This window comes from Nanorana parkeri, unplaced genomic scaffold (assembly GCF_000935625.1).
Source record: "Nanorana parkeri isolate BGI_ZX_2015 unplaced genomic scaffold, ASM93562v1 scaffold355, whole genome shotgun sequence".
Classification (NCBI taxonomy): Eukaryota; Metazoa; Chordata; class Amphibia; order Anura; family Dicroglossidae; genus Nanorana; species Nanorana parkeri.
The window spans coordinates 432,994-446,023 of NW_017306623.1; the positions used below are offsets into that span (position 1 = coordinate 432,994).

At 39.0% G+C, this 13,030-nt stretch overlaps 1 protein-coding gene across 2 annotated transcripts in view; it reads left to right on the forward strand.

Moving 5' to 3' along the window:
- Positions 1–5,560, forward strand: part of COL6A1 (collagen type VI alpha 1 chain) — a 48,518-nt gene extending 42,958 nt beyond the window's left edge. For both annotated transcript variants that reach the window (XM_018558741.1, XM_018558742.1), the window contains 7 exons: positions 868–876; positions 1,789–1,922; positions 2,121–2,230; positions 2,801–2,984; positions 3,064–3,238; positions 3,390–3,419; positions 4,702–5,560. In XM_018558741.1, coding sequence (XP_018414243.1) covers positions 868–876; positions 1,789–1,922; positions 2,121–2,230; positions 2,801–2,984; positions 3,064–3,238; positions 3,390–3,419; positions 4,702–5,309 — 1,250 coding nt within the window. In that variant the 3' untranslated portion in view covers positions 5,310–5,560. The remainder of the gene's footprint in view (positions 1–867; positions 877–1,788; positions 1,923–2,120; positions 2,231–2,800; positions 2,985–3,063; positions 3,239–3,389; positions 3,420–4,701) is intronic.
- The last annotated feature ends 7,470 nt before the right edge of the window (positions 5,561–13,030 follow it).

A 13,030-nucleotide genomic window follows, 5' to 3' on the forward strand; every position in this document is an offset into this window, starting at 1 on the left:
ACAGGCAGGGCAAAACAACAGTTTCACATTAATATTTTACTTTAATATTTATCTCCCTATACATATTTACCTTCCTTTTGCTCACCCACCACTCTATACAGCCCTTGGGAGCAAGGGAAATAAGCTTTAAGCCTTTGTAGTCAGAGCTTACACAAGGCAGAGGACCCCTGCCATGTCCATGTGATATCATTGGGCGCCATTCATCAAACACCAGTGCTGTTACATCAGAGGAAGGGGAGTGAGACACATAGTCCTCCATACTGAAAATGTGAGTAGGTGCTGCTGGGCAAGTGTATATTAAAGCAAACTGATTGGCCCTGCCATTTAAGCAGATGTGGGTGTCCTGAAGCCAAGACCTCATTATATTTAAAAAACAAGAAAAAACGCACAATGCACATTACAAAATGATTACAATATTAAATGTTCATAAAAGCATTCATAAAAGTATTAAAGCATTTGATATGGTGTGTAACATAACATTCACTCCTGTACTTATATGTTTAAAAGTCAGTTTTGAAGTGTTAAACAAAATGAATAGTCTGGCAAAAATTAGATGTTAGCAATCAATTCAACTTTGGAAAATTGTTTTGGGTTTTATTATGAGATTATTAGACACATTTGATTGAAAGGTCTGGTATTGGCTTATTTTGTAATTGGATGACCTTCTTCTGATGTCTGTTCTGACTCTGTGATGTTTGATATGCTCTGTCAGAACTGTCCTTCAGCACTTCAAAGAGTTCTTTTGTAAATTTGCTCACTGTATGTCTGATTTCAAGCCTGTTCATTCTCAGCTGTATCTTTGATGTTGTCTTTGTTTATAAAATGCTGTTTTTGATTAGCCTTTAACTATATGTTTCTCCTTTTCAGCTTGCTGTGGTAAGTATATGTTGTTTTCTTCTCCTGCATTTATGTTTTATCTTTTTGGCTTACACTGATGCATGTTCTTAATTGTTTATTTCCCACATCTCACTTCTTTACCCATGGGTCTTTCACATTTCCTGATTCCTGAGGCATGACCATGTCTATCTAATACATCCATACAGGATGCCTTTACTGATATACACTCTCACATAACTGGTGTCCTTCCAGTATCCAGAACCATAACCACCTATCTTCCTTGCTTTTTCTTTGCTAGTTCATTCAATTTACCCACTGTAGTGTGGTTGTTTAATGAGTATAGCCCTAACTTCTTCACTCACGTCTGGTAGCGGACATCTACAGTATATATGACATTTGAGCCTTATCTGAAATCAACTAAATAGATATCTGTTGAGGCACCTTCTCTACCAACCATGTTTGATTTCAGACTACACATAGAGAATAGCTCTCCCGTGGATGTTTCTTTCATATTTAACCTGACTAGATACTATCCTATGTGACTTTATTCTCCATAATATCATAGCTTATTGGCATAAATAAAGCATAGCCTTGTACTGTCATCATTGGCAGCAGATGCAAGAAACACAATGGGATTGATTTACTAAAGGCAATTAGACTGTTCACTCTGCATGATTTTCACTTCGGAGGGGATTTTTACCTTAGCTTAGTGAATGCGGTAAAAATTCACCATGCAAATAATACCCAATTACATGCACTGAAAAAAAATATATGATTGGATGATGGATGTCAGCAGAGCTTCACCTCATTCACTAAGCTAAGGGTTAACTCCTTTGCAAAGTGAAGATTTCCAGGCAAAGTGAATGGCCTATTTGCCTGTAGTAAAACAACATTTTTACCTCTTTACAAACAGTTTTCACACTATTCATGGTGACCAATTTTGTTTTATAGACTGCACATGTGGTCCTGTTGATGTCCTTTTCGTGGTTGACAGTTCTGAAAGTATTGGTAACTCCAATTTCCAGATAGCAAAAGAATTTATAATAAAGGTTATTGACCGGCTAAGCAGGGATGAACATGTCAAGGTGAGAATAATCACAAATGTTACCTTTGACTTTTGGCGATTTCTATCCATATTCTTATCATCAAAATACACTTTCGGGCATTCAATTCCGCAACATTTACCTTAAAATCACTATTACAAAGATGCAAAGAACAGTAATTTGCAAAGCTATATTTACAGTTTAGAGGATAGCTACCATACTGTTTGATTCTGATTGCAGTTTGATTCTGGAGAATCCCGAGTTGGAGTGGTGCAGTACAGTCATGGAGACACCCAGGAAACCGTAGCCATGGGAGATGTCAATATCACGACTATTGGTCACCTGAAGGAGTGAGTAACATTCTTTCATATTCAGTCAACTAGGAACAAATGTAGAGTACATTCAATAAAACCAGAAGAAGATTTAAAGAAAAAGTATTCAACTCAAAGTAAAAATCAAATGAATCGCTTATAAATGAGAAGGCCATGTTAGCTGTGCAGCTAGATAGAACTTCACATCAAAAGTTGTATTGTTTAATAAAATAAAACATAATTCATATGCTGAATTTAATCATGATTGTATTCCCTAAAGTTAACTTGTACTTTGCCCATGCAGAGTAAAGCAACAGGATTACTTTAATACTGTCCTCACCAACTGAACATATTTACTTTGACTTTACAACCACTCCATTCGTTCAGTGGGGGTGAAAAATAACTTTTTATAAAATTGCAAAATTGCATTTTGTGCTTTGTTATCTGGACAGATTAGATGGTATTGGTGCTGTCATAGGAATAATAATAGGATAAGTATTACTTATTACATTTTATAGTATAGTATATTTTATAGTATAGTAGAGTAACATATTAGGATTAAAAATGGTATTTCATATGGTTAGATTTATGCATGATTTCTTTTTGTAGGGCTATTAAGAAATTGACCTGGATAGCGGGAGGCACTTGGACTGGAGAGGCACTTGCTTTTACGAAAGATAACCTACTCAAAAGATTTGCATCAGACAAGAGAGTAGCACTTGTTTTGACAGATGGTCACTCTGATATCCTGAGGGACAAGACACCGCTAAACACATTGTGCGAGGTTGCACCGGTGAGTGAATATCTCTGGTCTTTACATTTCTGACCATGCATTATTATGTTATACCTCACAATTCTTGTCTCTTGGATAGGTTGTGTCTTTGGGAGTTGGAGACATCTTCAATTCTCCTGCAAACCCTGATCAGCTGGGTGAGATTGCATGTGGAGGCTCACAATACACACAAGGACTATCTCTACAGAGATCCAGCTATATGGAGCTCCTTGATGATGGCTTCCTGCAAAATGTGACTGGTCATATTTGTAAAGGTAATTTTTTCTAAGGTCTATAGTAAGGTTTGGGTGATTAAATATGCTTTTAATTGCTTAAACGTGTATTTGATGCCCTTTTGTATTTCTTGCTCTGATGTAAGATACTGAAACCAGTAATATGAAGCACATGTTACTTTTTTCCTTGCAGATAAGAAGTGCCCTGATTACACATGTGCCAGTAAGTACACTGATGGTTCCATCTATTGTGCAAAATTGTAAAAAAATAGGATATATGTATGATATACTACTATAAAGAATTAATTTGTCAGGCTCTGATCTTTATTAAAGGTTAAGTGTATTCAAATTATATATTTCCACAGTGTGTAGTCACTGGTGGCTTTACGCACTTACTGTCTTCTAATTCCCTTTTTCCACTTTCTCTACTTATTGACCAGCATTTTCCCCATCCACACTACTCTGCAATTCTTAAAGTGGAAGTAAAGGGGAAATAATGCTGGAGGTAGGGATTTTCGGCAGAAGAGAAATGCAAAGCCTCTTCTTCCAAAACAAATTCTTCCTTGCCCCCAGCAATGTTGTACTTTCTGTGTACGGCACATGTGCCTCGCAATGGACGCACTCAGCCCATTTACGGCTTTTCTAAGAGGCTGTGAATATAAGTTCTGAGTTCATGCCATGAAGTTATATAATCATAGGCCAACTAATGGGTTGATCTGACAGCACTGGAGAAGATTACACTTATAAGTTAGGTGTGCTCTAATGTGCCAGTATACTGTGCATACTGGCACATCAGGACCAAAACCCACCCTTCACATAGCGGTTTACTACCGCTTTAACGAACCAAGCAGGGGTATTTTACCTTCTTAATGTAAAAATAGAAAATGGAAATGGAAATCTAGCAGCAAGAGTCAAACACCTTTGTAATGTCCACAGCAAGTGAGTATAGTACCCAAAAAGTATCAGAGGATGATTACACTCCCCTTCCCTCAGTTTTCACATAACTTCCTATATCTATTTTGATTGTGTAAAACCTTTTAAAACATATTCAGTAAGCAACTCTTTTATGTGCATAGACCATGCTTTGGCTTCAGTGGGTAGCACTTCCAAAGGTATAAAATGTGGCATGGCAGACTAATAAATGGTCCAGTCTATTGTTTTTAGTGTTCCTTTAAAGCCAACACATTTCTGTGTTTTCTAAGACCCATTTTATCAAGGCTTGAGCAACACTGACAGTAGTGAAATATGAATAGATAAAAATTGGGAATTTCTAACAGATTCAGTTAAGCATAATAAGCAACAGTTTAACAGCAACAGCAAAAATGCTGCTCCAGTTGGGCAAAGAAACTGGAAAACCAGTCCTTCACAATCTGGAAAAGGTTATCAGAGAAAAGCTATAAGTTACCATATGGGAAAAAAAGTTACCGTTTGTTTATTTTGAGAATATACTGATATCTGAAATTATGTACATGAATGGCAAGCTGTCATTTTTTTCTCCTCTCCAGTATCATTTGATTCTCCTGCTGACATCACTCTACTTGTGGATAGCTCTGCAAGTGTTGGAAGCCGAAACTTTGAAATAAGCAAAGGCTTTGTGAAGCGACTTGCACAGCGTTTCCTGGAGGCTAAAAGTGCAGCAGACTCTGTGCGTATATCTGTGGTTCAGTACAGTGGCCGTACTGAGCAGAGTGTTGAGCTGCAATTCGTTTCCAACTACACAGAAGCAGTGAATTCAATAGACGGAATGAAGTTTAAAAATGGAGGCACAGATGTGGGAGCAGCATTGCGTGCAGTCACGGAACTGTACCGTGAAGCTGCTGAACCTGGAGCAACCAAGAAGCTGCTTGTTTTCTCTGATGGAAACACACAAGCAGAGGGTACACTTCTGCAGGTTGTACAAGACGCCCGGGCAGCTGGCATTGAGATTTCAGTTCTGGCAATAGGAAACCGACCCCATGAGGACAATCTAAGAATACTGCTAACAGGTGCTAAACCTGATTCCAAGATTGCCATAAATGAGAGGAGCCTCTTCCGTGTTCCTGATTATCCTTCTCTACAAAGAGGTGTCTTGTTCAAGACCGTGAGCCGTCGAGTGTCTCTCAAACCCCAGTAAACCACCAGCTCCCCTACAGCTGACAAAACAGGCCTCAGCCACATGCACTGTGGTCTCAGAATATAATGAAGGGATATGACTTACCCTTCAGATTGTTATTTTGTCTAGTCCATCAAAGCCCCTTTCATACCTTTTACTGGATTTTAAATTACCTGACTGGTGCATTCAACTCAACCTTTTATAAGAAATTTCCATATTTTTAATACATTTCATCTATCTGGTCTTGAATATCTCAGGGTCCCTGAATGTTTGAAGAACAGTGTCATCATAATATTGGTTTCAGCAGGTTTAATCTGCCAATTGGAAAACTCAACTTTTAAAGGGTGTGAGAGGTACCAATAAATTGTGTGTATAAATGTTGTTACCTGTATGTATACTGTAAATTCAGATATACATACGGCCACAAATGTAATAAGAGGTTTATTGGCACTCTGAATTTTGCCCTAGTAAATTTTCCCACAAATGTTGTTCTGTGCAGATTCACCAAGAGATAGCCTACACATTCTGTATGCTTTAGACTACAAATTATGGAAACCTAACCTTGAACAGGCACTCTGGGATCAATGTCTAGCAAATAACATATAAAAAAAAAATCAAAACATATGCTTACATTAGATCCTGCAAAACTGGCCCTAAGAATAAATTAGGACATGTGGAACATTGCTAGTTTATGTACTACTTACATAGATAGAACCACTGAAACCTGATATTTTATGATCTGCAACTGTATAAACAGCTGAGTATAACTTTAAGTGCACTTATTATGTGCACATGGTGGAGGAAACAGTTTTGTTAAAAAAATATTTTAAAAATGTTTAGTCCATCGATTCACAAACATCTAGTGAGCGATTTGAGGTATTGCAAATTTTGTGTCTGTTTTGTCAGTCACGTCACAGCTTTTTCAAATTTTGGTTTTGCTTACAAAATGGTAACCTGCGCTGTATTTTGATAAGGAAAGACTAGGTAGGTGGGGAGATGCTTAAAAAAATCAGTAGGGTGCCAAGGAGGGACACAGGAAGAGCAGAAGAAGAAAACAGTTGGCAAATTAGGATGCACTTAGATAAGAAATGATTAAAATACAGTGGTCATTAGAAAGTAAAAACAAATGTTTATCTTTTGTTTACTTGGATTTGAAATAATTCCATAAAAGAAGGGTTTGTGCAGGCCAAATGTTCCTCAAAGAACATAAAAGAATTAGAGAAATAAAATCAGTGTTAATTTCTCTACAAATCTCTTGACATTTAGATGTCTGCTGTCTTCTCAGTACAGCACTTGTCAGCTATAAACGGCCCAGTTGTTTAGCTATTTCATGAAGACCTAAAGTTAATCCTTGAGAATTTTGAGAAACTGAACCTAAACAGAAGAGAATTTGCAGAAATAAAAGTTAACAATAATGCAGATATAAGCCACATGTTTAAACTATTAGTTTTCATCAGACTCCAGGGAAACATATAGAGCCCACTGACAGGGACCATCGTGTTTTTATTTTTACTTTTAAAGAAAATTTTGTAATGTACAGTTTTCATAATGCAGTCTTAAAAAACACTTTATTGCACTTCCATTGAAAATGTGTGCACAAAGACTGCCAAGCCTGATCTAGCCATGCTGGAAGGGCAAGGGTGAATCAGTGTTTTGTTATTGGTGCTATTTTCAGGGAGAAGAAGCACATGTGGAGTCTTATGACCAAGTTTGTCTCCGTGTACAGGAGATCCTGTAATGCTGTCATAGCTGGTACAGGAGTGGAAGTAATACCTCCTGCACAATATGGTTGTAAGGCCCCCTTCTTTTTCAACCTATGCTCACTCTGGTCTCTGAATAAAGGGTTTTACCACCTACGAGTCTGTGTTGTTAATGGGTTTGTTTCAAATATGCATGGATTTCATTAAAATAGCAGCTTGAACACCATCTTGATTTCATTACTCCCTTCCCTCTTATTCCTTTTTATCTATATTTTGATTCTTCAGACACTGCATTTATAGCCACTCATATGTTAACAATACTGAATACTGAATGGGAAAAATGTAGCTCCTGCTATAAAATATAATGATTCAACAAATGAATTATCTGGCTATATAAACTTTAAGGCTAAATCCAGAAAGCTTTTACACAGGTCATTGAACAGTGGGTGTCCTACCTTTTACTTTGAGGCATGGGTACATTATTACATATAGCACTCATATTACTCCATATTGTGGTCATTGTGTTTAAATATGTTTAACCGTGACTGATAATGATAAATGCCATTGTAGAATATTTTTAAGGAGCAACTGTAAGTTTGCAGAGAATGGATTGCTGCAAAGCAATGTGTTAGAGCAGACAATCCCAACTTTAGAATTTAGTTATGTTTTAGGGAATGTTTAGATAACTTTAACCCCTCTCTCTTTACGTGTTAATACTCCCACTTGTATTGTTAAAGAATAAATAATACCATGAATATAGTTTCTTAATCCTGTCCCCCAAGGGACAAAGTGCATGTAGCACTCTGTCATGTTTTTGTAGGTACAGTGCATCCAGAGCTAGTGTGGTCAACAATGTTCCGCCCTCCACACCCCACTGTCTGACCACGCTGCTCTGTAGGTAAAAGCACCATCAAAGCACAACTAAACGGAGAGGGCATATCAAATGACTGCCCGTATAACATCAAGAGGCACGCACACAGCAGGAGGGTAAAAAGAAAATTAGCCCAGCCTGAGCTTCACAAGATCAATGTACAGTCGGTAGTCATGCAAGGGGGAGGGGCATGTCAGTACGAGTCTCCTCTTCCGTCTGGAAAATAAACACAGCATATGTGCGGTCGCAGGAGAGGAGACATTAGCAACAATGCCGCTGCTGAAGCTAAACAATAGAAAAGCCCACAAATGGCTTCTGGTAGGGGAGGTGCTGGAGTGCAATAACAGTACAGATATAAAGAAGTGATTTACTAGAGAATCGCAGAGATAAGTAGTAATACTATGCTGTAGTTGAAGCTAAATTGTGGAATAGGTTGGTGTAATAGTGCTTACGTTTGCCCTCTGGTAACTAAGTATTCAATAGGCTAGTCTCCTGGCATCACTTAGGTAGGCAGACAGTATGGAAACACACAGGACTTGAATATGTTTAGAGTCAGCTCTAGACTCTAGACCTGTATTTCTCAACCCTTTTTTAAGGCACAGCACTCTTTAATAGTATGCAAAATCTCAAGGCACCCCAGTCAAAAACCTAAATATAAGAAACAATGTTTGGCCCCTCCAAGATCCATAACAGACCCTTATCCCAGATAGGGGTCTGGTATGGATTTTAATGGGGGACCCTATGCACAAATGGTTCCCCCTTTCACACCAGAGTCCCACATTCAAATCAGAAGCCCCCTTCACATTGGGAGCCCCCCATTCACTGCAGAATTTCCCCTTTTATATCAGAGTCCTCCTTTACATAAGGAGCCCTCCTTACCATTAGGAGCCTCATTCACATCAGGAGCCCTGATGCTGGTGGCCAGCCAGCCTGCTTGCACCATGGATAGGTATAACACTGTCCCACAATTTCAAGGCACCCCTGAGGAAGCCAGACAGCACCCCAGGGTACCACAGCACCCTGGTTAGGAAAGCTGCTCTAGATGTGGAGTGGTAGTAGGGAGACTGTACCTTTACTATGAAAGAAATTATATATGAATTCGGTGGGGGAACATACTTCATACTGATACCTACACATGATGACTAATATACACCGCATCCAAAATACACTTAATCCCTTAAAGTTTTCAAATACAGCATAGATCTCTTCTTAATGCCTCTTTAAGAACATCATGTATTTTACTACATTACTAATACATTTTGACTTAAGTCATGTAAATTAAATGAAAGGTGCTTACCCTAAGTGGCTCCTCCTGATGCTCTACCTTAGGATCCCTGGCAAGCTACATACTTGCCTGTCCCCGATCCACTGAGAGGCTTGCTGTGCAGCCTAATCGCCACTGCAAATCCTTGCTGTTGAGTCTTGCACATGTGTCACAATTTATATTAACTCCAATGGAAACGTTTCACTTTGTCCCAGTAGAAAAAGGAATAAATGTTGGAATGGGAACGAAAAGGTTGAATGCCATCTATTCCTTTAATCTTGCACAATTGCACAAGAATGTACAGCTTACTCTGATTTCACTGCACACTGTGAGCTTCTGGCGGACCCACTTTATTAGAGTTAATTTGCACACACACTTACTATGTTTATTTAGCCAATCCACTGCTGCCTTCAATCATTAATTCATGATTCACCAGTGGTTATAATTACAGGTGTAATTGTGTGGCTTGTGAAAAACTACCCTTAACCACCAATTACCATATTCCCTTTGAAGCATCCACAGCTATAAATTCATACACCTAACAATAAATTCCTCATATATGAATATAATTTAATGTGTATGTAGCGCTAACCCCCGCAGGAGCTGCTGATTATAATGGGTCTTTCTGTCCCCCCTGCACCAATGTACCGCCCAATGGTGGATCCACAGCACATCAACACACCTTAAATGAATTTTTATAAAGAATTTAATGGCTAACCCATGCAGAGTAATACTATTAATGGTTAACCAGTTACATACAATGCAATAACGGACGCTAAGGCACTCTGACAGTCAGTAACCGCGGCTATTATTTGCCTATACGGAAACTGATAATGCCAGACTGTCTCAGTGATAAACCTTGAGACAGAGAAGTTCAGCAATAATATCTCCCCTAGGAAGTGTCACACCCCCTCTAGACTACTGGCCAGTAGTGATGTCCTAGGCTAGCCAACGTTGGGGCCCATACTGTGCAGCTGATGCATAAAGATACATTGTCACATTGGCGCAAAGGCCTCTCTCCACTCCTCGAGTTATCTTGGGAAGAAGATGTCTTTCAGCAGTGGATGGAAGTCCCTCTTCCAGCAGAACGACACTTAAAAGAAAGAAGAAGTAATCTATGGCCTCCTGGAACACTTCCTTGCTCGTCTAAGATCACCAGGAACATGTCACCGCTTGTCTAGGTACATCAGGGTCTCAGATACGATCACCGCTGTCTCCGTTCACTTCCGCTCCCTCAGCTGGGCTGACCGGGTCACTGCAGTGGCTGGATTGGCCGCACGTCCAGGCCGCGATGTCCCTGCCACTGCCCCGTCACAAAGGCCTCAATCCAGGCGTCACTAGGCCTCAAGCCGTAGTGCTGAAAAAAAAATCTTGTTTTCTTGACTGAACGAAAGTCTATCTGAATCTGATTTTCATTTGGGAAACTCCATTCATTTCAAAATCAAGTGTAATTTTGGAAGTCTCTGATGGCACTATTGAACGTTCTGATGGCATTTTTCATATGAACGTTCATACGAAAACATTTCAGTTTATGGCCAGCTGATAAGTGCTTTTTGGGACAACCTTCTAACAGGATTGCAAGTTTCACTATCCCATCAAGGCCCCTACGATTCCTACAGCAGGAGTCCCAGGTGTCCCGTTTACATGCGGTGGCTGTCCCCCTTCATGTTAATGACCAAGTGACAGCAGGCATATCTGTAAGCAGCAGTCTGCATTTGATCGTATATGACACAATTACATGTGGTTTGGAATAGATTTCTGTCACTGGACACATCTGATGCTTACAGATGCGAACGCTGTCCCCCGCTCAATAACTTGAATGGGCACAGTGGCCACATCTGAACCACATCTAAATGGGGACTCGTAGCATTCCTGATGCACGAATGCCAGAACACCCTCGTTTTCACCAGTATCATCTTCTCTGGCATGTTTCGTCGGGGGTTTCTCAGAGGCATCCGCTCGTGTATCAGAATATTCTGATATTATTCCTCAGTAATTAGTTGCAAGAAAATCTAGTCCTTTTTTAAATTGATTTTGCCATTGCTGACCTTATATATTATCCCAAATTGAACATACCCAGATTTTCTAACCATTCTTTGTGAGTCCAGCCATCACTTTTATTATTGGCTAACTTTGAACTTTATCCTTTTTCTATACATACTAGGATTGTGCTTGCTTTTGCAGCTGCCTCTTGGCATTTAGTAGTGCTTGTTACCTTTTGCAGCCTACGCTATAGTCCTTCTCCAGCTCTTTTCAGCCACCTATTTTCTATTTAATGTAAGGGGACAATGCAATTTTTGAAGCCTTTGTCTTGGAAGCCTTTGAACAACTCTACATTTTTTAGCATTGCATGTTATTTACCATTTTATTTCACCTTTTCTTTAGCTCTTTTTAGCAAGTTATTCTCTATTTAATGTATGGAGGCAATGCTATTCTCGTATCCTATGTGCACAAATCTACATTATTCATCATTAAATATCATTTAACATTTTATTGCACCTTTTTAGAGATTTTTAAAAAAATCACTACCCTGCTGTGTTTTAGTTAATATACATTATAAAAACAGTGCTGTCAGGAAAAATGTAAGTATTACTTTATAAGTTCACTACCAGGTCATTATTATATAGTTTAGCTGTGCCTATAACGTATCTTTGTGGTAAGATTTAACAACAGAGCTCTCCAAACATGAATTCATAATCAGGGATTGCCTTCATGAAAAACATGTCCAAATGATCAGTATTTCCAAACACACAGGAACTGAAGCTTTATGCAAATCAAGTCCCAGTCTCAGCTACAAGCTTCTATACGGATCACTCTAATGTGATAGGAGGCCTGACTGACCAAAAGAGTGGGAAGGGTGGGAGGAACTTGAGAAGTGGGAAGAGACTTTTACATAAAAAGTCAAGATTTGCATGTACATCTAGATCCACTGATCTTTTTGACGTACAGTTTTAACTTAGGACAACTTCTGATTATGCATTGCGGTGATCAAATGATCAGTCTTAATTGTCCAGAGTCCTCTCATGCTCACTTTACTCAGTCTTTCACCCATGTGCAATCTTCCTACTCAATTTTCTGCATCTTCAACACCTAGGTGTAAATGTATCTTATGCTTCAGTATAATATGAGAATAACATATCAATAACAATTCCAAATATCCAGATTTAAAATTGTCTCTCCATCTAAGCCAGTCATGTTTGTTAGCAGGTATTTTATACCCTTGGGGAAATATTTTTGACTGGAAAGCATAGTTATATCTCTATACCATATAATATTGCCATTGTTAAATTCTTTGTAAAGAAAGATGAAAAATGTGTATGTACAGCCTACCTCTGTGGAAAAAACCCTCCCCTTTTAGTGGGGCTACTCCCACTCTTCAAGGGATAACTGTTCAAATTTGTCTAGGGGTATGGTGTAAAGGACTTGTACTTACCTGTTCCCTGCTTCCCGGGCAGTAAGTACTCACCTTGTCTTCCCTATGCTCCAGTTTATGGACAATCCCCGAGTGTCCTCACATATAATATTGCATTGGACGTAATGACATCAGTGGTCCTACGACCAACAGAGCCCTTGGAAGAGGTAGCAGATGCCAGTCTTAGAACCTGCGGGAGTGGGGATCAAGTAAGTGTCCTTTACACAGGTCCCCTAGACATTAATGAATAGTTAACCATTGCAGTGCAAGGGTAGCCCCACTGCAAAGGGGTTTTTGTTATTCTTACAGTTTGTCCTTTACAATTATAGATGGATTTCTTATTCTTACAGATTCATACTTTAATATTATCTGGGTTTCAGTTGAATTATTTATTACCGGTAATATGATTCCTTTTTCGCAACTGTTAGTCCATGCCTTATATTTTATGATTTTGCAATCAATACCCTCAACCTTTGCAGGTTTAAAGTGTATCTA